The sequence below is a fragment of the Protopterus annectens genome, chromosome 11.part0 (genome assembly GCF_019279795.1).
Source record: "Protopterus annectens isolate FY-2018-M chromosome 11.part0, PAN1.0, whole genome shotgun sequence".
NCBI lineage: Eukaryota > Metazoa > Chordata > Ceratodontiformes > Protopteridae > Protopterus > Protopterus annectens.
In genome coordinates this window covers 507,152,766-507,179,219 of record NC_056745.1, presented here as the reverse complement: position 1 = coordinate 507,179,219, position 26,454 = coordinate 507,152,766, and the positions used below count along the sequence as shown (strand labels likewise).

At 41.5% G+C, this 26,454-nt stretch overlaps 1 protein-coding gene across 1 annotated transcript in view; it reads left to right on the top strand.

Moving 5' to 3' along the window:
- The first annotated feature begins 283 nt into the window (after positions 1 to 283).
- Positions 284 to 26,454, top strand: part of CTSE (cathepsin E) — a 765,846-nt gene continuing 739,675 nt past the window's right edge. Inside the window, exon 1 of the mRNA XM_044088002.1 lies at positions 284 to 417. Coding sequence (XP_043943937.1) covers positions 365 to 417 — 53 coding nt within the window. The 5' untranslated portion in view covers positions 284 to 364. The remainder of the gene's footprint in view (positions 418 to 26,454) is intronic.

Sequence of the window (26,454 nt, the reverse complement as noted above, 5' to 3'; positions counted from 1 at the left end):
ATTTTAGCTGTTAATAACAGTATCATTTAGAGAAACAGTTTTGAGTGGTGTGAACTCTGCCCAATTGACTGACTGAAATGGGATGTACAACACGCATTTTAGTTTTATGTCCCTAGTAAAACATTTCTTTTTTGGTAGTGAATGTCTACAATGTCTACAATAAAACATTGGGTTGCTTTTGGCACAGATGCTGAATATTAATTACATTGCAATGTGTCAGGAGAGGTTTGGGCGGGGCTTGCTACCGCGCATCTGGTGGATTAACCATCTTCAATACCACCCCGATGTGCTTAGAAAACACCCTCGGCCAGAAACTTCTTTTACAGTCAACTGTTGCTGCACGTCTTTGTTTTGTAACAGGATCATGCTATTGCTATGGATTTGCATGGAAGTTTTTCAGATTCATCTGCCTGAATTGTAAGATTTGAAGATATCCGAAGCTCTGAAAGTGTTTCTGGATTGTGCTCCCTTATTTATCTGAGTGAGTTATGGCTGTATCGTTTAAAGGAAGCATCAGTCTAATTTGAGCAGCAGTATTGCTGCCTATTTGAGATTGTACACTTAGTTGAGTGTGGGGTTTTGTTCACTGTAAAAACTGATTTGTTTAATAGTTGATTAGCTGAAGTGTCGAGTAATGAAGGCTCTAATTATATGTACTGTGGTTTTTATTTTGTTTGTTTTTAAAGAAAAAAAATTGGGACTGCTAGTTGATTAGTTGCAGTGATGAGTAAAGAAGGCTTTGAGTATTTGTATTGTGTTATTTATTTATTTTTAAAGAAAAAAAAAGCTTTTTAGAACTGCTGTGGAAATCTTTTTATATTTTGCTTTGCTGACATCCTCTTAAGGAGGTAACACCCACAATCTGTATATAGACTTGTCGTCTTCTGCTATAAAGGGAAAGTAATGTATTGTAATGTCTGTGTTTGACAGACACAGGACCTGGACTAAATTTTACTTTCAGACTAACAGCGGATAAAATTTTCAGGAATCCAGGTGATGGTGTTCATGATCAGCGCTAGTCACATTTGCTCAGTCTCCTCAGATTTTTGGCCACAAATTTCTAAGCTGGGCTAATCCATTTCTTGACAGGGATGATTAGTAGTTTAAAGGTTAAGTTTAATACAGTAGAATGCAAATGTTCTTTACTTTGGACCTTAAAATCCACAACCTAAATATCCGTTCCAAAAACCCTACTTTTCCTTTGATAATTGAACTAAATACATTAGAACTGTAAAACTGTGCAATGCTTATGCTGCGCTCCCTCTAAATGAGACCATTTTTGAATCAAATATCCAGAGCACAGTTATGTTAGCTAACAGAATTCAGGGCCTTGTCCACTCACCATTTATGTCAACAAAAATACTGTATTGGTAGAACTAATTAAAAAAAAAAACTTTTTTACCAGTTGTAGAATGTAATGCATGCATGTCTATCTATAATAATGTAACCAATGTGAGTCATGTGGAAATCGTACAAAGACATTCATAAAACAGTTTTCAGGGCTTGTTGCTTTGTCATATTTTGAATGGTTTAAAATTATTAAATCTGTAGTACTAATTATATAATATTTATGGAAAAACAAAGGGGCTTTTTAATGCCAGTGATGTCAAAAACTAGAGCTGTCAGTTCTGCAAATATACAGAGATCAGTATATATTTTTCTGGTTTTATAATTTGTACTGTGATTCTTTACATCTCTGTTGAAACTGTCTTCCCCACCCCCCCACCTCTTATTTTCTGCCTTGTCTTCAGCTGATATAACCAGTTTTTATAGCTTGTGTGTTGCTTAACTCCAGGTTCCCTTAATTTTGACCTGTTAATAACAGCCTGCATTTAAATTGGAACCTGTGCACTGAGAGAGAGCCTTACAAGACTATCTGCAAATATATATAGAGCTGAGTATATTTTTCTGTATTATTCTGTATCATAGAGCTAAATTGTTGCTTAGATATCTGTTGTCTTACTGTTCTGCAAATATACAGAGATCAGTATATATTTTTCTGGTTTTATAATTTGCACTGTGATTCCTCACATCTCTGTTGAAACTGTCTTCCCCACCCCCCCTCCCTGTTCTTGGTTGTAGTTTAAATTTGGTGGCTTTTGCAGTGCCCGCCCCACTGTAGATTTGATCTAGGACACTCCCCCAGTCCCATCTCTTTACCGCATTCTACCTAACAAACCTTTTCTGCACTTGCTTTTAATCCTTTTTAATTTAATTACATTTTTTCAAACTGTGTGTGGACTAATACTGCTACATACTCAAGTGTGCCAGCTTGCACTGCATGTGAATTGTTTTTACTACTGTTTTTGCTACTTTTCTGAAAAAGAAATGTAAGCATGTTTCCTACCTTTCCTGTAATTAGTGTTCCAGATACAGATTTGCTGTGTTGGAGGGAAGCCTTCTAGCTTATCAGTGGGAGTGGTAAGCATTAGTTAACCTGTCTACCACATAAGGAGTGGTTCTGGCCCAGAATTTGTAGTTATTGGCCGTTCGAGCGGTCTTCCATCTCTCACAACTTTCTGATTTGAAGGCCTGCATTTGCGCTTGTTTCTGTCCTGTAACTCCTGGGCCCATCTCATTTGCTCACTCAAAAAAAAAAATTTATCTGCTTTTACTGTATTTGTGTTTCTTCCTACTTTATTTTGCTTTTGAGTCATCTTAATAGTACTCAATTGTATTCATTACTGCTTGGTGTAACTCATTCTAAGCCTTTTAGTTTAAGCACTTGGGCTTTAAACCAGTTGCTTTACATTAAGAAGGTTTTTGGTCTGCACTGTAGTGGCAAAACAGGTAGCTTACATCCTTCTAAGTTTGGAACTGCTGATTGAGGGCTCAGTGTAGACAAATTCTAAAAGTGTATTAATTCTGGTTTAAGCACTTGGGCTTCAGGCCAGTTATTTTACATTAAGAGGGTTCGTGGTCTGCACTCTTGTGGGAGGAGAGGCTGGACTCTGCCCTTCTGAGTTGGGAATTTCTGGTTAAAGGCTTATAGTGCCTGCATATTTGAACTGCTTCTTACTGAAATTGGTACACCTTGTTTGCTGTAGCATAGACTAGATCCAGGCCTGCTGAATCTAGCTTTGTTTGTATAACTTCAGCACTAATCCAGGCATTCTTTAAAGTATTCAATTGTATTTATTACTGCTTGGTAGTAACTTGATTAAAGTGTAGCTATAATTCTAAGTCTTTTGGATTAAGCACTTGGGCTTCAGACCAGTTGTTTTACATTAGGAAGGTTTGTGGCCTGCACTGTGGTGGCAGGACAGGTAGTTTACATCCTTCTAAGTTGGGAACTGCTGATTGAGTGCTCAGTGTCTGTTATTCTAAAAGTGTATTAGTTCTGGTTTAAGAACTTGGGCTTCAGGCCAGTTATTTTGCATTAAGAAGGTTCGTGGTCTGCACTCTTGTGGGAGGAGAGGCTGGACTCTGCCCTTCTGAGCTGTGAATTTCTGGTTAAAGGCTTATAGTGCCTGCATATTTGAACTGTTTCTTACTGAAATTGGTACACCTTGTTTGCTGTAGCATAGACTAGCTCCAGGCCTGCTGAATCTAGCTTTGTTTGTATGCTTGTTGTTTGCTTGTTATTTCCCTGAAATGCTAATTCCACCTAAAACGTGGCTTTTCAGTGCTTCTGTGGATCCCTAGTGATATCTGAATTGCTTACTGTACTTATTTCCTTGTTTCACTTGAAAGAAAGTTACTGTTTGTCGTTTTTGCATTTAAGTTACCTGTAACACATTGCATTTAAGTTACCTGGCACTTGCTCACTAAAGCAATTATTTAAGTCAGCACTAAAAAATTAAAAGCACTACACCCTCACAAACTCCCCTTGAGTACCTTGTTCCCCACTGGCCCTTTTTTTTCAATTATAAAGGAATTCCCAGTACTATTCTAGCATGTCCAAAGGTCACTTGTCAATCTCCTCTCCGGTCCAGCTGGTGAATCTGTGAATCTTGAGGCAGTGTTACAACAACTGCCTCATGTACACAGACAACCCTCTCCTCCTCCCAACAAATTCCAACACATGTGAGAGATGCAACCATATAGCCAAACTGGAGGCTAAGCTCTCTCAACTCAGTACTGGTGTAACCAGTCAGGAGGAGAAGGAAACCACACTCACTACAATTCCAGTCTCACATAGACCTACCATGACAGCAAACCAAACACATAAACACACCAAAACATACTCGGAGGCTCTAAATAAAAATCTGCCTAAGCAGCAGAGACCTCCAAAGCAGACACCCAAGCAACCGCTACCCCAAAACAAACCACGTGCAACACATAACTCACAAAGTCAGTGTGCCGAACAGTCAAAGCCCTTAAGGCTAAACAACACACCTGATACACTTGTAATAGGTGACTCTATCGTCAGGCACACTGATGTCCCGCTAACCAGGCTGAACAAGGAGAAGGTCACAGTGAGCTGCCTGTCGGGCGCTAGGATCCGCCACATAACACAAGCATTCAGTTCACTCCAAGGCAAGTACAAATATGACTCTGTCATTGTCCATGCTGGTGTGAATGACCTGAGACGTACCTCCCTGAACTACATGAAAAGAGACATAGAGGAGCTCTCTGAGCATGTAGCCCAGGCCAGTATGACCCTGACCTTGAGTAGCATCTTACCCTCACCAAGAATGATGCCACAATATGAAGACAAGATGATCAATTTCAACAATTGGCTTAAGTATTGGTGTCATTCAATGGGGATCCAGTGCCTGTCAGCCTGGGATGACATGCTCGACAAGCCACGATGCTTCGCTAGGGACGGCTTGTACCTGTCACCCCTGGGCTTTCGGATATTGGCAAAGGCTCTTGCTTCCCCCATAGTGCCTTTTTTAGGCAAGGCTCAAAAGACAAACCCACCTCCATAGGTATCACAAGGGATAAGAAACTAAGAGTAATTGAAAAGTATAATCCAAGGCAGCGAAGAGCAGCAAGAAACAGCGATGAAGCCAAAGGTAATCTCCACAAAAAGTTTATTCAAACACACGACATAAATTTCTCCAAGTCCTTCTCTCAAACACACGACATAAATTTCTCCAAATCCTTCTCTCATGCTTTCGCTCAGTGCAATACTGAGCTTTATCAAGATAAAAATGCAGGGCAGAACAACCTTATTTGTACGTCTCTTAATGAGATCATGTGCTTCGTTAATTAAAACCAGTCAAGTTACAATTAAAATTAATTGGTGACCAATTTAAAATTAAAGAGCAAGATGTTGTATGAAATACATAAAATCCTAAATAAAATACCTTTTGTTAAATATGTTGCAGTTGAAAAATATGTTATTTAAAAGATATGTCATTTGAAAATCACAAAGCATTCGTGTATAAATAAATAAATATTGTTATATGTTAATGTCCCATGAAACCACATTTGTAGTGATTGATTCTTATAACACTGTTTAGTGTGCAATAAATATTACAATGGGGTACCACGAAAAAATGATGTGAGTAATAAATAGTAATAGATAAAAATCAAATGTTAAAAATACAAGAATTAAAAATAAAAATAATAATCAAGTATTAAGTGTTCAAACGTTGTTACATAGATTATATTCCCTATACTCAGAATAAATATAAATATAAAATACAAATAATTTGATACAAATAAGTAATGTTGATAATCTCTTACTAAATGCTGTATGCTATAACTTAGCTCTTCTTAGTTTTAAAACACTACTTAAATTTGTATAGTAATTTAACCCTGGCCATTTAGCTGCATCCAGTCTTAGTTGCCATATAAGCTCCCTATATTCCAATTTAGTCTCCCAGTCACCCCCTCTCTTGTCGGGTGTTATCTGGTCTAACACAATGAACTTGATTTCCATATCTGGGCAGGACAAAGAGTGTTTATAAAAAGCATTGGTCTCTTTTTTCTTGGAAATATCGTAGAAATGCTCATAAATTCTTCTCTTTAGAGTCCTTTCTGTTTTCCAAATATAGAAACTTTGACATTTTATACATGAGCCTAAATGTACAACATATTTTGCATTGCAGTTAAAATACCCATTAGACCGGAATAGATATTTCCTAGATGGGATGTATATACTATGATCATTCAACATAGCAGTGCATTGTTTGCACATTCCACATTTATAAGTTCCTTTCTTGGATCTACTACCAGTGGTATTCGTCATTTCTTTTCTTTCAAATAGCTCTTTCATGTTAGTACCCCTGCGTCTAACAAATGTGGGTTTAGTTGGTACCTTTGTTGAAAAATCATCATGCAATGTAAGAACTGGCCAATATCTTCTTATTGTTTCCTCTATCAGGTCAGAATTGCTGGAAAATGTGTGTATGTAACTAGTTTGTTCTAGCTGCTGGGTGTTCTTATGCAAGTTATCCACTTGCGGTAACATGCATCCTAAAAGTGGTGGGTATTTTTCTTCTCTACATGCGGAAATTTCCATGACCAAATTCTTGATTAGTTTGGCCGGGTAGCCCCCTTTACAAAATTTCTCTTCTAGAAAGCTAACCTCGTTTGAGAAGTATTCCGCAGTGCTACACATTCTAGAAGCACGGATTAGTTGCCCTTTGATAATGCCTTTCTTTTGATAGAAAGGATGACTACTGCTAAAGTGTAGGTAAGAATTAGAATATGTGGGTTTCCTGTATACTCTTGAAGCAAACTTGCCATTGGTGAAATCCTTGATTATAGTTACATCTAGATAGTTCAAACTAGTGTTACTGACCGAGTGTGTAAAGGTCAAAAAGGAAATGAAGTTAATGTAATTTACAAATTTCTGAAAATCCACCTCTGTTCCATGCCATAACAAACATATATCATCCAGGTATCTAACATAGTGTTTAATGTGTTTCACCCAGTCTGTGCCAAATATGAAAGTCTGTTCCCATTTGTGCAATACAATGTTCACATACAAAGAGGCACAAGAAGCCCCCATTGCAACTCCCAATTTCTGTTTGTAAATTTCGCCATTAAAACAGATGAAATTATTGTTTAACACAATATCCATGAATTCGACTAGCAAATTCACAACATTGGCACTAAGATTGGCTTCTTTGACCAAAACGTCTTTGAACCAATCCAGACCTGTCAAATGTGGTATACTGGGGAATAGTTGCACTATATCGATAGTTACCATTAAAAAGTCTGGGTGGTACAAATGGGATCCCATACCCTTTAGGAAGTCCCAAGAATCTTTGCATATGTGGCTTAGTGATGTAACAAACCGTTTGAGGACGTAGTCAATAAATTTCCCCAAAGGTTCAGTGATGCTTCCTTCACCAGAAACTATTGGTTTGAATTTTAAAGGGTCCAGTCCTTTGTGGGTCTTTGGAATACCAAAAATTACTGGGATTCTTGGTTTGGCTACAAACAAGTAATTATATAGCTTTTCATTAATGGCTCCTTGTAAAAGGTGGTCCATTAATAGATAGTTAATTTTGGAATATGCTATGTGTAGCTCATTTGTTGTTATCAAGCCATAATGCTCAACATCCTGTAACATGTTGTAAATATGCGCATCATAGTCTATATTGTACATCAAAACTAAGCCCCCTCCTTTATCCGGTTTCATTACTCTACACCCTTCTTCCTTTAAAAACCTGATTATGTGTGTTTCATTCAAACTTAGATTCTGGGGACCTGCAGCAGGTTGTCTAATGCCAATAGCTCTTAGATCTCTTTCCACCAATTCTTCAAACACCTTAGTGGAGGAGTGTGTGGGAGGGTTAAAGGTACTCTTTCTAGTAAGTATGTATGAAACTAGTTTAGTCATTAGTTATGAAACTAAGAGTAATGCTACTCAACGCCAGAAGTCTAAACCTCAAGATGCATACACTCGAAACTCTCCTTAGCATGGAGAACATCGATATCTGTGCAGTAACAGAAACCTGGTTCAAGGCTCCCGAGAGCACTCCAGCACTACCAGGTTATACCTCATACCATGCTTTTTGGCCCCAAAACTTGGACCGAACCACAAAAGGAGGGGGAGTATCAATATTCATCAAAGATACCCACACCTCCAGGTTGGTGGCACAGCGCAAAGCATCAGAGACTATCCATGTGCAAATAACAGTGGGTAAAACTGCATTCCAGTTTATAGCCTGCTACAGACCACCCTCCCAAACCCAGGAACCCCACTTGGCCTTCCTGAGAACACTGGAAAATATGAAGGTCTCTCCAAACACCATTATATTGGGTGACTTCAACTACCCAAACATAGACTGGGAGCATTACTCTAGCTCCAACACTCTAGCCCAAAGGTTCCTAGAATTTATAAACTTAAATGCTATGGAACAACTTGTTACCACTCCCACAAGAGGGGAAAACATACTGGACCTGATCATCACCAACATGGGGATTCTATGCTCCAGACCAGAAGTGTATCCCTCACTGGTAAGATCAGACCATAAACTAATCTCACTGGATATTCACATCCCGACCCCACCCCCTGCCCAGAAAACCACAGTGAAAAACTTCTCTAAAGCAAATTTCACACTCCTCAAAACTGAGGTGGAATCCTTCAAAGCCCCCGAGCCTGTGGAAAATATGGCCCAGACCGCATAATCCTTTATAAATGCATTCTATGAACACCTTCAGGAATGCATGGATCATGCAATCCCAAATAAATCCAAGACCCAATCCTCCAAAGGCAGACGTCCTGTCTGGTGGACCCCAGCCATAAACAAACTATACAATAGAAGGAGGAAGCTACTACATGATAGAGCAAAATCCCAAAAAGGGAAGGCATCTCTGATCAGTATTAGCAAAAAACTACGGGCACTCATAAAATCATCTAAGGCCAGCTTCGAGAGAAAAATTGCACAGGACACTAAGGATAATCACAAGGCTTTCTTTAGTTATGTTAGGAACCTGGGTGGGAATTCCCAGATATGCTCAGAATTACTCAAAAATGACAAAAAATACATCGAACCCACAGACATTGCCAACATCCTAGCTGACAGGTTCAGCGCAAACTTCTCCCCCCCCCTTCCCACCAAAAGGGCAAATATCTATCCCAGCAGGGTGCTGCCCCCCTGACATCTCAGATGCTCTGGTAAGAGCACCCCTCTCCAAAGCAAAAAACACAGCATCAATGGGACCAGATGGTGTCCCGGGCTGCGTCCTACATGAACTCCAAGAAGAGCTAAACCCAAACATAAAACTACTGTTCAATCTCAGCCTTACTGCAGGATATGTACCCAAAGAGTGGCGTGCAGCAACAGTGGTCCCTCTCCACAAAGGTGGTGCCTCAACGGATCCTGGAAACTATCACCCCATAAGCCTGACTAGCTTGGTCTGCAAAGCTATGGAAAGGATCATCATGGACCTCATAAATAAAGATATTGGGGACCTACAGACACTGGATCCTACCCAGTTCGGCTTTGTTAAGGGCAGATCCTGCCTCTTAAACCTGGTCGATTTCTTTGAAACAGTCACCAAGGCCATTGATGAGGGGAAGGTGGTCCACACAGCCTACCTGGACCTCACAAAAGCCTTCGATACAATACCCCACTAGGACATTATAGATAAGCTCACCAGCTTAAATATAAACCCCTATGTCACTAGATGGGTTGCAAACTGGCTCAAGGACAGAACCCACATGGTTAGAATTGCTGGAGCCATGTCAGACTCCAAACCAGTTACAAGTGGCATCCCACAAGGCTCAGTCCTGGGACCTCTCTTGTTCGGTATATATTTCTTGGAGGTACAGGCCAACATAGAAGGACTGTGGCTGACCAAGTTCGCAGATGACTGCAAACTGGGCGCCATAATCGACTCTCCAGCCGACACAAGCATCCTCCAAAAGGGCCTTATAGAAACAGACAGCTGGTGCCAGAGCCATGGCCTCAAGCTAAACGCCAAAAAGTGTATAGTCATCCCCTTTGGCAAAAATAAAGTGCCCACAAATTACCACATAGGTGGTAATCCATTAAGTACAGAAGAAGTAATTTGGGACCTGGGGACCCAAGTTGATAGCAATCTCTCATTTGACAACCACGTGGCCAAAGTGGTTAGAAAAACATTTTATATAGCCCACCTAATCATGAAAGGATTCACATCTAGATCAGGGGAGGTCATCATGCCTCTTTACTCATCCCTCATCAGGCCCATAATTGAGTACAATGCCCCTTTTGGGATGTACCTTACCAGACACCTGCAGCAACTGGAAAGACCACAAAAGTACCTCACCAAGAGGATCAAAGGGCTCAAACAGATGCCATATGCTGCCCGGTTAAAGAAACTCCAGCTCTACTCAGTGGCATACCGCCTGCTCAGAGGCGATCTGTGCCTGACGTATAAAGCCATGTCCAACCCTGAATTAATGGACATGCTGCACCTCAGAAAATCCAAATCCCATCGAGCTACGTGCTCGAGACTTGAACCTCAGCACGAAATAAATAGGACATGCTGGAGGGACAGATTCATAACCCAGAGGCTCCCTTCACTCTGGAATAAAATCCCAGTCCAGGTTAGGCAGAGTCCCTCATTGACTCTCTTCAAGAGGAATCTTGATGAGTGGATGGGAGATCGTAGGTTTACCCCGGGTATCACTTCTGTGTCACTGTTAGACAGAGGCACAGTATACTAACCTCGAAAAAGGGCATAGCAAAATTAATTTAAAATGGGTGGCGAAAGCCAAACACACTCTGGCTAGGCTTATAAATTCCCTAGGTCAAATAGCCTAGTGTGAACCTATGAACCTATTTGAGGCACACATTGTTTAAAGTTTAGTATTACAGAGAACATGTGAGAGCTACATGTAATGGAGAAAGCAGGAGTGACATTTTCATTATGCATACTGTAGAATACACTACTTGAGCATATTAGAATATATAATCACTGTAACTTGCACAGCTAAGAGGGAACTGAGGTTTTGCCCCACACACACACACACACAAAGAGGAAATATTCATAGAAAGCTAATTGGTGAAGAATGCTGTGCATTCTTCTGGAAATCTATGAACCTAAAGATCCATTGTCTCAAGATGATGATCTGGCTGTCAGATAAATATGAAGTAGAAGTTGCAGTGTGTACTCGATGTTCAGAGCTCTGTATAGAAGTAAACATGACCACCCGATGTAATATGTTCAGTTTGCTCACCTTTCTCTGTCCTATATTATCATGCACCAGTAAATGAAAAACTCATTTAAGAAATTAACAAGGAAGTGGAGATAGGAAATGAAGACCCTTCACACCATATTCTGCTTTTGTCTGGGAAAAACCTGCAGACCTGTACATGTCACAACCCCCAGCAATACTCTTGCACGTGGTATTATGATAAATACCAGATGGTGGGGTGAACTCTGCAGGAATGAGAATGTAAATCTCTGCTTTCCAGTATGAGGGAGGTCATAGGTTATCCCACTGCTCCCTGTTACTATGGAGGTTCTCTGTAAGTTTAGTTTACAACACTAAGAAGGTAACCCTCAGATGTCCAGTATAAAGCAGCTCACCCAAGATAATTAGACTGGCAGCTTCTATCACTAAAGAAGTCACTGTAAGATCAGAACTGCTGAGGTTTAAACAGAAGGAAGCTGATCCATGACTTTAGCAGCATAAGGAACCACCTTCAGCTATCTAACCTGGAGCTGTCTATAACTAAGTAGGTCACTATAGCATGTGAAGTCTTGAAGTTTGCTACACCAGTGTGGGTTATGACTCCAGCTCCATGTATGGATAAGAGGGATCAGAAAACTTAAAGCACTGAAGATAGCATGTGCTTCTGCTATCATATGATCAGCCTCTCCAAACACTTTAGCACTTATTACTTTGCCAACATCTCCCACCAATGCAGCAGGCTGACGCACTCATTAGTAGCCCTACCTTTCTGCTCAAGGCTATGGGGTTTAATTCTGGCATTCAGATTACAGCTGAGAGAAGTTTGCATGTTTTCTTTGTGTATGCATTGTCTTTCTTCTACTTGTAAATGTCCTTGTGGACTTTTCTATTTGATTCTCCCTTTAGCTCAATACAACAAACTGAATTAAAAATTGCAGTAACTAAATTATTAATACCAGTATGCTGTATTATACAATAGGTGCAATTAGTTGGATGAAACACCTAAGGAAAAAGTTAAAAGCTGGGAGGAGTTTAAATCTGGCGGCTGGGGACCGTTGTTTTGGATGTGATCTGTGAGGAGGGGAGGCAGAGTGAAACATCTTTGACCCTAGCAGATGCAAAGAGGTTCAGGTTGTTTGCACATATTTACTGTGAGTACAATAACATTTGTTGACCTCTTCAGGGTTACATAGTCTACAGCAGGAGCTCACTGACTCAGTGTGAGGTTAGCATGTATGTACTTGAACAAAAATCAATGGAAAATACGTACGCCTTGAATTACTTTCTGCAGTGACGTAGTTTGTAACAAAAAAAAAATTACTTTGTTCTTCTAGAAAAGTCACAGCTCATAACCACATTATAAAGCATGTTGATCAAGTCAGAAGCGAAATGCTGTGCTTAGCACTGCATTTATATGCATAAACAAAAACCTGTATGGAAGGGACCAGATGCTAGCAGTTTTGATATAGAAATATAATGCTATAACCCTACTCACAAAAGGTTTATGGAGTTCAACTGTTTTACTAGTAAAACTTGAGCACTTTTTGCCTGATGAGTGTGTGCATGTGTGTGCATGTATTTGCTTGTATATGTGTGTTTCAGTGTCTGTTTTTCATTCAGAAGCTTGGTACACATAAGAGCAGGAATATATGATCTGATTTTGTTAATCTTCACCAAATCCTTGATGGTGGGTTCGGTTCCGGTGCTCTCCAAACTCTCAAGCCCGGCTCTACCCGTAATGCTCCTCACAGAGATTACCTCAGATCTCATTTGCTGTGTTACAGACCAGATGTGCCTTTATTATCTCCAGAGCCTTGGTGAATATTTTTACCTAAAAATCTCTTGTAGTTAACTCTATCTACCTTATCTAAGCTACCCGTTCCTCTTCTACTGTTTTTTTTCTCTTACTGTGTGGTATTTTTCTTACTTGCTGGTAACTCTCTTACTCTTAGGGTATTTTCGTTACCATCGTTGGTATTTCTTTCCTCCTTGCCTTCCAAAAAAAAATCTCTCTACTTATATCTTCTAGCCTTTCTTACCTACAAATATTTCTGAGATAATCTCCAATGAAAACTAAGGGCTGTTCAGGTTTCAAGAGATGTACTAAGTGTGATGGGAAAATGCCCAACTTAGGCATAGCCCGTGTGTGCATTGTTTAGGCAAAATACATTTGCAAGAGAATTGTGCTATTTGTCACGGGTTTTCTTTCCGTACCTTAATAGAAAGAAAGAATAAGCTTTTGTTGAAAGGCCTGTTAAAATCTCCTTTCAATGAGGCCATTTCTGGATCTAAAGAGAAAACTGTGGAAGCAGGAACTTCTTCCACCAGTTCAAAAAAGAGACCTACTTCGGTTCCGAGTTCTTCAGAACTGATGAGAAAAATTTTGAAAACTTTTTCAGCTCCGAAAAGCTCTTTGGCACTGAGAGAATTATCAGTGCCTAGCAAGACACCTTTGGAACACTCTGATGCCTCGGCCTTGGCTCCGACTGAGCCATCGGTACCTAAGACTCCATATTTACTTACTGCATCAAGGATGTTCTACTCTCCTTCTGTGGACCCTTTTAAGGACACCCCATTTGTGGAAGTCAGATGGTCCAAATCTCCTTCCACGGTATTGGTGAGGTCTACTAAAAGTTTATCAGAACAGGACATTATGAGGTTAGTGGACCCAGCTCCTAGTGGCAAGAGGATTAACTTCAGTTCTGAGCCAAGCCGGCATCAAAACTGCTCATTCCATAACACCTACATACACTCCTCCTCCAACTCTATCTGAGACCTTGGAGTTCTCTGTTCCAACAGTCCCTGCTCCGACTGAGTCAGTTCTGACAACCTTCCCATCTTTGGTTCTGACTACAGCCTTGAGTTTTTCCAGATCTTCTGCACTGGGGGATTCCCGGGGTCGAGACTCGATGGTTGGTTCCGGGATGCATGATATTTTTTTGGCTCCAGCTGAGCCATCCATGCCTCTCGGAGTATTGGCCCTTGTAGTTCAGACTCAGGCTCCAGGTGTGGAGGCGGTCTCCTCGGTGTGGGGTGTGAGCCTGGTTCTGAAGCAGTCCTTTTCAGTTCCGGGCTCTTACCCCTCTACAGGGGGGCCTGCCTTCCATTATCATGGAGAAGGCACTGTCCCTTGGGGATTCTCAGTTGCCGCCTTCCCTGTCGGGGCAAATATCTTCCCCTTCCTCTCGGCCAGAGCTGCCATTGACCTCATCCCCCTGACAGAGGGTGCAAAAGCCCCAGGTAACACCCACCTTGGTGGTTACCTCTTTGGAAACTTCTCCAGACCTTCCCCCTGAAGAAGTCCCTGTGAAGAGGAAGCGCAAGAGGAAGCATCTCAACTCCCCAGAGGAGTCTTACACTGAAGATACTGACTTTGATGAAGGCAAAGGTTCCCCAAAGTCACCCCTAAGATGTTTCCCTCTGGGACATCCTTGAAATACTGAAACAGAAGGGTGACTGGTCATCCACACAACCTTCCACAGAGGAGTCAGTATACCTGGAGGCTTTTCGCTCCCAACCTTCTACTTCTTGAATTTCTCCACCCGCTGACGAACTGGTGAAATTGATCACTCAGTGGGCTTGGAAGATACCCGACGCCATAGAGCCTATTCCCAAAAGGCCTGACTGTATTTTGTCTGCACCAAAGGATGAACCACATTGGTCCAAGGGAATCCCTGTTGATGCTGTGGTGGTAGCAGCAGCCACCAAAAAAAGAACTCACAGAAGAGAGTCACACTATCCATCCTCTTAACAAGGAGTCTAGAACCTTGGATAGATTCAGGAAGCATGTTTATGCTTCAACAACCTTTGCTTTAAGGTCATTGAACTATATGGCACACTTTACCAGGTTAGAAAGAGACTTAATTAAGGAACTTCCTAACACTCTGGCAGGAGCAGTAGCCGCGGAGGTACAGGATAAGGTCTCATCCCAGCTTGCAACCCTCAACTCCATCTCCAATTCATTCATGAGGCTCATAGTACATGCAGCCGAAGCAAAGTCTAGAGCAGCGGGTTCAGGCATAGCCATCAGACAGCATTTCTGGATGCCCTTAAGTGACTTTGCAGTGCCATTCAAAGCTTCATTCATCAATGCACCCTTTGACAGATCTACCCTTTTTAGCCCAAAAGTTAAGGAAACTCTGAACAGAAGTGAGCAAGATGGCAAGACCCTATATGCCATGGGCATACGTTTTTCTACCCCTCAGCAACCCTACTCAAGGAATCAAAGGAGTGGGAGACTGTGGTTCAAGAAATCTAAACGGCATTTCTATGACTCATATGGTAAAGATTTCCCCGGGGCAGAGGGGGAAGTAATGGACCGCAAAACCAAGGGTCCAGGGAATCCTTCTCTAGTACTTCCTATCAGCATCCCTGAATGGATGCCCAATTGTCTTCCTCTGGAGGCAGTCGGGGGATGATTATCCCTGCACCTACCAGCCTGGCAAATAACTTTGGACAAAACGGTGCACGGAATAATATCCAGAGGCTACCAAATTCCCTTGTTCATGAACCCCAAACCTCAGAAAAAACTCCCAGATGTTCCAACCAATCAAAGGGAGGCAGCAGCTTTGGAAATCCTAAAGCTGCTAGACAAAAGAGTCATCCAAAAAATCCCACCAGATCAGTTAGGATCTGGGGTTTACTCAAGATTCTTTTTAGTGCCCAAAAGAACAGGGGACTGGAGACCGATATTGGATCCTGGCCGAGTCAACAAATTAGTCCAACAAATCAAATTCCGGATGGTCTTGGTCCAAGCCATAATTCCTTTCTTGGAAAAAGGTGACTGGATGTGCTCAATAGACTTTAAGGATGCTTATTACCATATAAGGATGGAAAAAATCTCCAGAAGGTTTCTATGCTTCCGGCTAGGAGCCAGTCACTACCAGTTCAGAGCACTACCCTTTGGACTCACCACAGCCCCCAGGGTGTTTATCAAATGCATGGCAGTAGTTGCAGCTCATCTCAGACTGCAAAGTTTTCGTGTATTCCAATACCTCGATGACTGGCTCCTCACAGCTACCACCAGGCATCACTTAGAAATGGCAAGAGTCTATACCATGTCTGTTTGCACATCCCTAGGCATTTCAATAAATCTCAAAAAGTCCCAGCTGCAACACACAAAATGTCTGGATTTCATAGGGGCACAACTGAACACTGTCTCAGGAATAGCTTCTCTCCCTCCGGAAAGACTGCTAAGCATCAGGGCTCTGGTGAGATAGATTATTCAAAACCACAGAGTCCCAGCAAGATTAATTCTTCAAACCTTGGGTTCAATGGCTGCCACAATCACTCTGGTTCCTCTAGCGAGATTTCACATGCGAATACTACAGTGGTTACTAGCAACACAGTGGTCTTTAACTCATCAACCAATGTCTTATCAAATCTTAGTAACCAATCTCTGCAAACACGACCTCAAATGGTGGCTTCATTCAGATCAGATTCTCCTGGACCGACCTTATCTGGGAAAGACAGTTCAAGGCACATGGTCCCAACTGGAGGCCAACCTGCACATCAATGTTTTAGAGATGAGGGCAGTGCTATTAGCATTGCAAGCATTCCAGGATTCCCTTCCTCTAGGAACAGTTGCAATTCAAACAGACAACATGTCAGTGGTCTGGTACAACAACAAACAATGGGGAACCAAACCATATCCACTATGTCGAGAAGCGTTCAGAGTGTGGAAATGGGTGGTTTCTTCCAACTGCTTTCTCATAGCAATGCACATTTCAGGACAAATTGAGCAGGACTAGTCTCATGTCTCATGATTGGTCCCTGAATCCAGTACTGGCGGACAAGATTTTCCATCAATTGGGCCAACCTTGCTGCAACCTCTTTGCTTCTCCTCTGAACAACAAATGCAAAAGTTACAGTCAAGAAATGAGTGGACCTGGACCACAGAAATCAAACCAAGTGAGTTTAATGCCACAAAGTCCAACAAACAAGGTTAAACAACCAAGTATCTGAGGAAGTCTATGATACACTCTGATGAAAGTGCTTAAACCTTGGTTGTTTTACTTTGTTTGTTGAACTTTGTGGCATTAAACTCGCTTGGTTTGATTTCTGAGGTCCAGATCCAGATCCACTAATTTCTTGACTGTGGTTCTTAGTTTGTGGAAGATGTCTACAAATACAGAAGTTACTTTGCCCTAATCCCTCCACCGGAGGAGTCACCCAGGGATGCTCTTCTACACAATTGGCCACCCAGTCTATTATATGCCTTTCCCCCAATTCCATTAATTTCTCAGTTTCTGAAGAAAGCAAAAAGGACTAAGAATACCATAATCCTCATTGCCCCATTCTGGCCTTGACAAGTTTGGTTTCTCTTCCTTTGGCCTCATCTGCTACAGAAACCATGGACTCTGGACCAGGTTCCAGACCTGCTAACTCACCCAGAAGGCTTGGTTCACCCAAACTTGCAGCACCTTAAACTGATGGTGTGGTTTCTCTAATTCCCATGACTGCCAGGCAAGCCCCTCTGTTATCACCAGTCCAACATATTATTATTGCACACCACAAACCTACAGCTAGAAAACTTTACCTGAGCAAATGGAGAAGATTTACCATACAGGCTTTAAATAAGGGACTTGATCCCTTCAATGACCCAGTTGAATACATATTGGACTTCTTGAATACTCTCTTTGAGTCTTGTTCCTCTGCTTCGACTATAAAAGTTCAGTTGACAGCAATCTCTAATTTTCATACTGGGCACAATGACTCTTCCATAATGTCCCATAAGCTTTCCAGAACCTTTCTGAAAGGGCTGTCTTCGCTAAGACCTCCTTTTAAAGATCCGGTTCCTCCATGGGATTTGACAACAATCCTACAAGCGTTAACTCAAAGCCCCTTTGAACCAGCTGATTCTTGTGAATTAAAATTTCTGACTTGGAAGACTTTATTTCTAGTAGCCATCACCTCTGCAAGGAGAGTCTCTGAGTTTCAGGCTCTGTCATGCAAATCTCACTATTTAATTTTTCATAAAGACAGGGTTCAACTAAGAACAAATCCCTCCTTTCTTCCAAAAGTGGTTACTGAATCCAATATCAACCAGACCAACCTTTTTCCCTAATTTTACCAATGAAGGAGAATATGCTCTGCATTTTCTAGATGTTCAGACAGGTGCACTTTTATCTCCACAAAACTAAGGAATTCCGTAAATCTGATCAATTATTTGTGGCCTTTTCTTCCTTAAAAATGGGTTGTGCAGTCTCCAAAGTTACCTTGGCTAAGTGGTTGAGAGACTGTATTTCTTTCATCTGTCAATCGCAAGGACTTCAACTTCACAGAACAGTTAAAGCTCATTCTACGAGGGCTGTTGCCACATCAGCAGTTTTTCATGCAAGATGACATTTGTGCCGCAGCTACTTGGTCGTCTCACCATACCTTTATTGCACATTACAAACTAGATCAAATCTCAACTCGATTTGGCTCTATGGTGCTTTGGAATATTCTTCCGTGAGACCTCCCAAGGTACATAAGTGGCTAGGGATTCTGTCCTACCGTCAAGGATTTGGTGAAGATTAACAACACCAGATAAAGAAGTTATGTCTTACCATAATGTTCCATCTGTGTTGTTCAACTTCACCAATCCTTGACATACCTTCCCACCATCCCCCATCCTAATTCCCTTAGTAGACCCCACCGATTCTGACCCAGTTTCTCTTCAGGAATCCATAGATGGCCTCATCTCCTTTGTATATATCTCAGGTCTATATTAGAAGACCGAAGACGCATTCTTTCGAATACGTCTTGGTCGAACATAAAAGGCTGAAAACGCAAAATATTGAAGCGGCTGTTAAGAGAATTCTTTCCCTGGGAAAGAATTTGCTTGGCTGCTTTGGTACTTTACCATTTTCGGCACTGTAATGCAGTCTCGGAGTTGGTATATTTAAGTAAGTGGGTGTGGGGGGTGAAGCCCCCCATTTAATGTAATGTTTGAAATTGTTTTTTATTTTTTTTATTTTTTTGTTGGAACAGAGATTTTTTTCCAAGGGAAAAAAATCGCTGTTCTAACACTTCGACATTGTAAGCTTTTGCTTACATAGGGTTGATTAATCACTGTTCTCTTTTTTTAAGCATTCGGTGATCTAATATAGACCCTATATCTCTATATGTATATATGTATGATATTCAAAAATTTGTTTTGGCTATATTCTGCCATCTGGCAAACTCGATCTGAGGTAATCTCTGTGAGGAGCATTATGGGTAGAGCCGGGCTCGAGAGTTTGGAGAGCGCAAGCTGGAAAATAACTGCAGAGTCGGTTCTGAGGATTTGGAACCAAACCCATCTTCAAGGATTGGTGAAGACGAACAACACAGATGGAATGTTAAGGTAAGACATAACTTTTTTTTATATTTTCCTGAAGATAGAGTAAGTTAATTTGATTGTCTTGATGCATAGTGCTGCTTTTCTGTGTTCTGGATTGCTTCATTTTGGAGAAATGATGTGGTACAAATATGTACTTTAGAGGTCATTTTGGTGTTACTTTGATATAGAATGATCTTTGAATTAGCATATCTAACCAAGAGAGTGTAGGGGTGACAATTCAGCAGCCAGCACAGACTGTGTTTCAATGTTTTTGAAGATTATTTATTTATGTGTGAATTTTACTCTTGTATTTTACCTCTAACATTATGTAACCTTTATTGTATTTTGTAACCTTTATTGTATTGTATTGCTTATGGAGCTTTTCTCCCTGGGCCTCCACTAAAAATGGGCACTCCTTGGCCCAGTGGACTTCCCCGGTAATCAAACTGAAAATAAATAAATAAATAAAAATAAAATTGGCATTTGTTTAGTGGGAAAGTCTGACCAGGTCATGAGGTACCCATTTTCAGTGGATGCCTGGGGAGAAAAGCTTCAGATACATATGGTTAACAGAAGAAAAAACTAGACAGACATAATAAATAAGTCATGCACTCAAACACAAATATAAAAACAACACATTAGTTTGTCAGAATGAGAACTTAGACATAATAAAGTCAAAATAATCAAGCACAAATTTTGAAAAACTGCACAGTTTGTCGGAATAAAAACTCAACAGACATATTAAAGTCATAGTGTTCAAGCATAAATTATATGGAAAGTCTGATAATAGGAAGATTCAGCATTATTTACATAATAGATGATTGTCATAAAGATTATTAATATTCTGGATGTCATGAAATATGGTAAGAGATTATATTGTTGAACGCATAGGATAGTATAAGTAGAGAAGGGTAGGGTGTGATAGAGAGGATAGTAGGAATAGATGTGGAAAAGGTACGAGTGTAACCTCAGGGGAGTATGTGTAGAGGAAGGGACAATAGGGTAAGTTAGTATTGGGGATAGAGAAAGTATCGGTAGAACAGGTATAAGAGTGTGTGTATGTGACTTTTAAAGATACAGTTGTTAATGTATATGGCATGTTCATATGCTGAATAATAGTCTAAGCATATATTCACACATTTCTCTGGTGGAATGATGATGAATTTGTATTTTAAATCAGAAGCTGAGCAAAATACATGTTTTCTCTTCCACATGACGCAGTCTGATAATGCAGTTTATTTCCTTTGAAGATCTATGTAAAGTCATCAGATAGCACAATTAAGACCACTTATCTTATGTCAAACCTGTTCTTCCATTGTTTCCTCAACATCCGTCTTGCAATCAAACTCCACATCGCAAAAGCTCTAGATTTCCCTTATTGTTCTTCTCCTGCTTTGTCTCCTCCATTCTCTTCATAAAGACACTTTTCATCTCTTAACTCCTCTGAAATCTAGTTAACCCTTTAATCGTGTTTTTATATTGTTTAAATTGTGTAATAACTGTGGTATTCTGTGTAAAAATTGTGTAAAATCTCAGTTACTGTTGTTACTACAATTTCTTGTATTAATAATTGTATTAACTGCCAATATATATTTTTATGTATGTACTTTGAGCTTTTCTCCCTGGGCCTACATTGAAAAAGGGCTCACTATGGCCCAATGAACTTTCCTGGATAAGAAACTACAAATAAATAAATAAATTGTGGGCTGGATTTACGAAAGCTTGCAAGGAGTGCAAGAAGAGTATAGGAGTTCACGGAGGCAATATGTCTGCCGTGCGATCCAGGTACAGCCAGCAAGGGGGTGCACGAGAGCTGCTAAAGCTACCCTTGCACGGACAGTGTCATGGTATGCAAATTACCTCATTTGCTGCTGAAAGCTATGCAAATGAGGTAAATTTGCAATCCAGGAAACACTAACCTGTCCGTGGAAGATTAGTGTTATCTGCAGAAATGTACTCTGTTGGTAACGGAGTACCATTCTGCAAATAGCTAAATGGAGCTATGACAGCTCCAAATAAAGGATGAATACAGTTGAGGAAGCATGCCAATGGCCAAATATAAGGCCATTGGCATTTATAAATGTTTAAAATGATTAAAATCTAACTTTTTTTTTCCTCTGATCTCCAATGTTTAAGAGTAGCACAGCACCGCCCAAACATGCGGCGCTTTAAAAAACAAGAAAATAATTTAAAAATAGCCAAAAATAGCCATTTTCACTAAAAAGCTTATCCTGCCATGCAGGTGAATGGCAGGCTGAAGACAACATGGCCACTGAGTACTGGTTGCTAACAGGGGGAAGCTCAGTGTGAGAGATGTAACCATGCATTAGTAGGCAATCCTATGCAAATGAGGATAAGGATAGTGAATCCCAATTTTCCCCAGCATGTGAGCCATGTCCCAAGAATGTAAGTGTAGGAGTAGGTGAGTAGTAGAGTAGAATATAGGTAACATCATGAGGGGGTGTGTCAGAAAGGATGTAAGCTTATTGGAGCACAGTGTCTTGTGTTTGCCCTGAGTTGCTCAGGATTGCAAGAGGCGTATCTACAGTTGTCCTTTTTGAAAACCAGAAACCAAAGGTGCACGCCGTGAAAATGTCTGAAATTTCTTGCAAATGTGCACACAGTGTGTGCTCGTTTGCATGGCGCTGCCCTGGGCAGAAACAGAAAGGGAAAAGGAAGGAAAAGAAGTAGTAGGAAGTTAACCAAGGAGAACTAGCAGAGCTGCCAGGTGAAATATATCAGAATCAGCCAATTACACAGGCAGCAGACTAGCCCAGCCCAGCACTTTAAACTCTGCAAACAGCAGTCTACCCTGTTTTTTTTCCCAGGAACTCTGCAACACTGCAGTATACAAAGAGGGAAAGCTTAAAAACTTTAAAGTCAGACAAAATGTTAGGGGCTGCTCTTGCTATCATAAACCAACATCTGCAAGTTGCTGAGGATGGTGTTGTGAATGCTGCTGAGCAACCCACAGTGAGGAGACGGAGAAGAGTGTACAGACCCAGGGTAACCTACCAGAGGCTACATGAGCTGGAGATAGTGGAGCGCTATAGGGTGGACAGAGACCTCCTGCAGCAAATTGTTGAGCTGTGCCGGCCACGCCTCACACACAGAACCAACAAAGGGGAACCCATCCCAGTGGATACCAAGGTATGTGTTGGCCTAAGAATACTAGCTACAGGTACCTTCCAGAGACAAACTGGTGATATGATGGGGATTTCACAGGCATCAGCATCCAGGGTACTTCACCAGTTCCTGGATGCCATGTCAGCACATGTCGGTGAGCACGTATATTTCCCAAATCCCTGTGAGGCATTGGCCAGCAATATGCGTCTTTTCAACCAAATAGCAGAATACCCTGAGATAGTGGGTGCAATAGACTGCATGCACATACACATCAAAGCACCACCCGGTGAGAGGGGTAGGGTCTACATCAACCGCAAGGGCTTCCCCTCCATCAACTGCCAGGTTGTGTGCGATGCCCAGGGCATGATAATGAATGTGTGTGCTGGCTGCCCTGGAAGCTATCACAATTCCCACATCTGGCATCTGACACAGCTGTACCAGAGATTTGCCAATGGGGACATCCCCGATGGTCAACTAGTGGGGGATGCTGGATACGCACTGGAGCCGTGGCTGATGACACCCATCAGAAATGCACACACACCCGAACAAGAAATCCATAATAAGGCACATGCACAAACAAGAAACATAACTGAGCATGTGTTTGGGATGCTCAAGTCACGGTTCCGGTGCCTGGACACATCTGTTGGAGCCTTGCAGTACTCGCCAACTACATGTACCCAAATTGTCATGGTATGTGCCATGCTACACAATATGATCCTGCGGAAACAGCTGCAGCAGGAACAACATGGGGCAAGGCCAAACAGCCCTCACCATTGCCAAGGCCTGCACAGGCACAGAGTGACTCGGAGGAGAAACAACCTGAGCCTGCCCCAGTAGGCAGAAGGAGGCATGCCCAGTATGCCCTGGCCTTGGCAAAGAGTCAACGCATAGCACATACACTGACTCAGTAGGAACCCTGGAAATGACACCTCTCTCTGACTCGCACATACAGTAAAAGGGATGCCTAACTTGACACTACCTGTTTTCAAACATGTATAGGGAGTGTAATATGTGCATCCGACATAGGCAGCCCTGCAGCACCACCTGAGGCATGAGTCCCTATTTTAAGCAATATAAAGCACTGCTAAGCAAATTTTACTAGTACTAAGCATATTTAAATACAATTGTGCATAGCTGTGCACTGCGCTAACCAGTGCAACGTTGGGCAACGTTGGACAATGTTGGGCAATGTTGGGCAAAGTCAGGCAAAGTCGAGCAAAGTCAGGTAAACACGCTCACACCTGCTTTACTGTTCCTTAACCAGTCAGGTCTGCCCAGCAGGAAAATAAAAAGCAGTGACAGGGCTCAAACTCAGGATACTGTACACTATAGTCACAGTACTGAACCACTAAGCCATGACAGCATTATACTGGCACAGACACAACTTAAGTCACTCACACATACCAGTTGGGGGGGGGGTCACATACCTAACAGTCACAGCCAGCAGGACAATTGTAGACAAATGCAAACACAAACAAATGCTGTATCATGCCTTCTGAAGAGGCATATGAGTAACCTCCCCCCAGGCCTATGCAGACAGATAACAGCAGGTCAGACAGTGTGATGTGGGTTGGGTAGGCTATGAAGTCACAAACTAATAATTGTGTAATTGGAAGCTAAGGTCTGTAGTACAGTGGTATGCCTCAAGCCAGTATGATAGGCAACAGTACAGACTGAAATGGAGTACGTGACAAATCAGTGCAGGCCTAGCAAATGTGTATAAGTGTCAGGTGTACCCCTCATCCTATGTACACCCACAGTAACAATCATGTGTGCCCCCCGGGTAGAAATGTACAAATAATAGCTGTCCCCTCTGTATGTAGAAATGTTGATAAGTCTATGCAAATTGACTCATGGAAGCCCTGCAGGCACGGTGTGCTTCCTGTCGATGTACAACACAAAAGTGAGCCCTGAAGTAAAAAACAACTTTATTTTTCACACACATATAGTATATATGCCCATAGTGGGCATGCTCACACACTTAAACAAATTTAGACAATTTCAGTCAGCAATATACTGAAAGGTCGTACTGGGCATGCTCACACACGTAGGCCATGTCTGAGTACAGCAGTGGGCCACACATATCTGGCAGTTGCAGTTCTTACTCCAGACACTTTCACTATTCACCAATCCTGCCTTGCACACACAGTGATATGAAAACAGACCCATATAATATATTGGACCCCTGTCATAATCAAAATATGCACTACAAGTACTTAAGTTGCTCAAAGAAAGTGAAAATCCAAAGAAGATCAATAAATCTTCGATCAGTATCATCAAGAAACAATGAGCACTCCTAACATTATCCAAGCCATGTCCTGGCAAAAATATTGCTAAAGAGTCCATAGAGAACCATGAAGCTTTCTTTCGCTATGTCATAAATATCAATGTAAAATCATATATGTTCTGAGTCAGTGCAAAGTGTAAATGAATACATGTGCATGACTGACATTGCCAACGTCTTGTCAGACAGGTTCATACATATTTACCACCCTCTCACTGACAAAAGGGCCCATTACCATACCTGGAGATTGTGAAAACCCAGAAGTCACATATACAATGGTTAAACAGCTCTATCCAAACCTAAAAACATGGCATCTATGGGATGACATGGTTTCCCTGGCTGTGTCATATGTGAACTCCAAAACAAACAGACCCTGCACCTGAACAGTCTGTTGAGACTCACCCTCTGTACAGGATATGAAACTGTTGAATGATTTACAGCAACGTTTGGCACACTCCACAAGTGTTGGTGCACAACAGACCATGGGAACTATAGTCTTATAAGCCTAATAAGCCTGATCTGCAAGGCCATGGAATCCAACATTATGGAACTCATAAACAGAGCTATTGGGAGCCTACAAACACCCAGCCCTACCCATTTTGGTTTGGTCAGGAGCAGATCATGGTTCCTAAACCTGCTAGACAGTTTTCAAGGCAGTCACTCAGGACATACATCAATGAAATGAACTCCACATGGCCTACATAAACGTTGAAAAGCCCTTTTCCAACATCCCACACACATGTCATATCCACAAAATCAACAGCCTGTGCATAAATATGTATGTCATTTGATGGATTGCCAACTGGGGCACAGATAAATCCCACAAGGTAAGAATTGTGGTCTCCCGTTCAAGCTGGTAACAACTGCTGCCCCCCATGGCTCAGTCCTGGGACCCCTCCTGTCTGTTGTATACTTTTCATAAATACAGTCAAACACACAAGGGCTATGTTTAGCAAAGTTTGTGGATGACTGCAAAAAGGTTGTCATAATCGATGTTTGGGACAACAGAGACATCCTTAAAAAGGGTCTCAGTCAGACAGATGTGGTGTCAAAATTATGGCCTCGAGCTACAGTCATACAAATACCACATAGGTGCTAACACCCTAAACATGGAGGTAATAATAAGGGATCTATGGACACATGTGGATAGTCATCTCTATTTCCAGAAACACATTCATAAAGTGGTTAGAAAATCATGCTATGTGTTCCCACAAATTGCCAAGGTCTTTGCATGTAGGTCAAAGGAGGTTCCCTTTACTCATCAGTCATCAGACCCATCAGAGAGTATCACGGTACACTTGCGATGAATCTGACTAGGCACCTTCAGCAGCTGGAAAGACCATTGAAGTACTTCAACAAGAGGATTACTGGCCTCAAACAGTTGCCACATGCAACAAGACTGAATTTAACTCAATCTGTACTCTGTTGCATACTGTCTACTTAGGCGATCTCTGCCCAACAGACAGGTCCATGTCCAATGCAGAACTGATGTACATGCGCTATCTGAAGTAAACCCAAGCTCACTGTGCCACATGCTCTAGGGATATCATCATCACAACAATAAATAGAACATGTTGAAGGGATACATTACTAACTCACGGACTTCCATTGCTTTGGAACAGGGTCCCAACCTACATTAAGCTGAGTCCCTAACTGACACTCTTCCAGAGGAGCCTTGATGAGTGTATGTGAAACTGAACTGTCGCA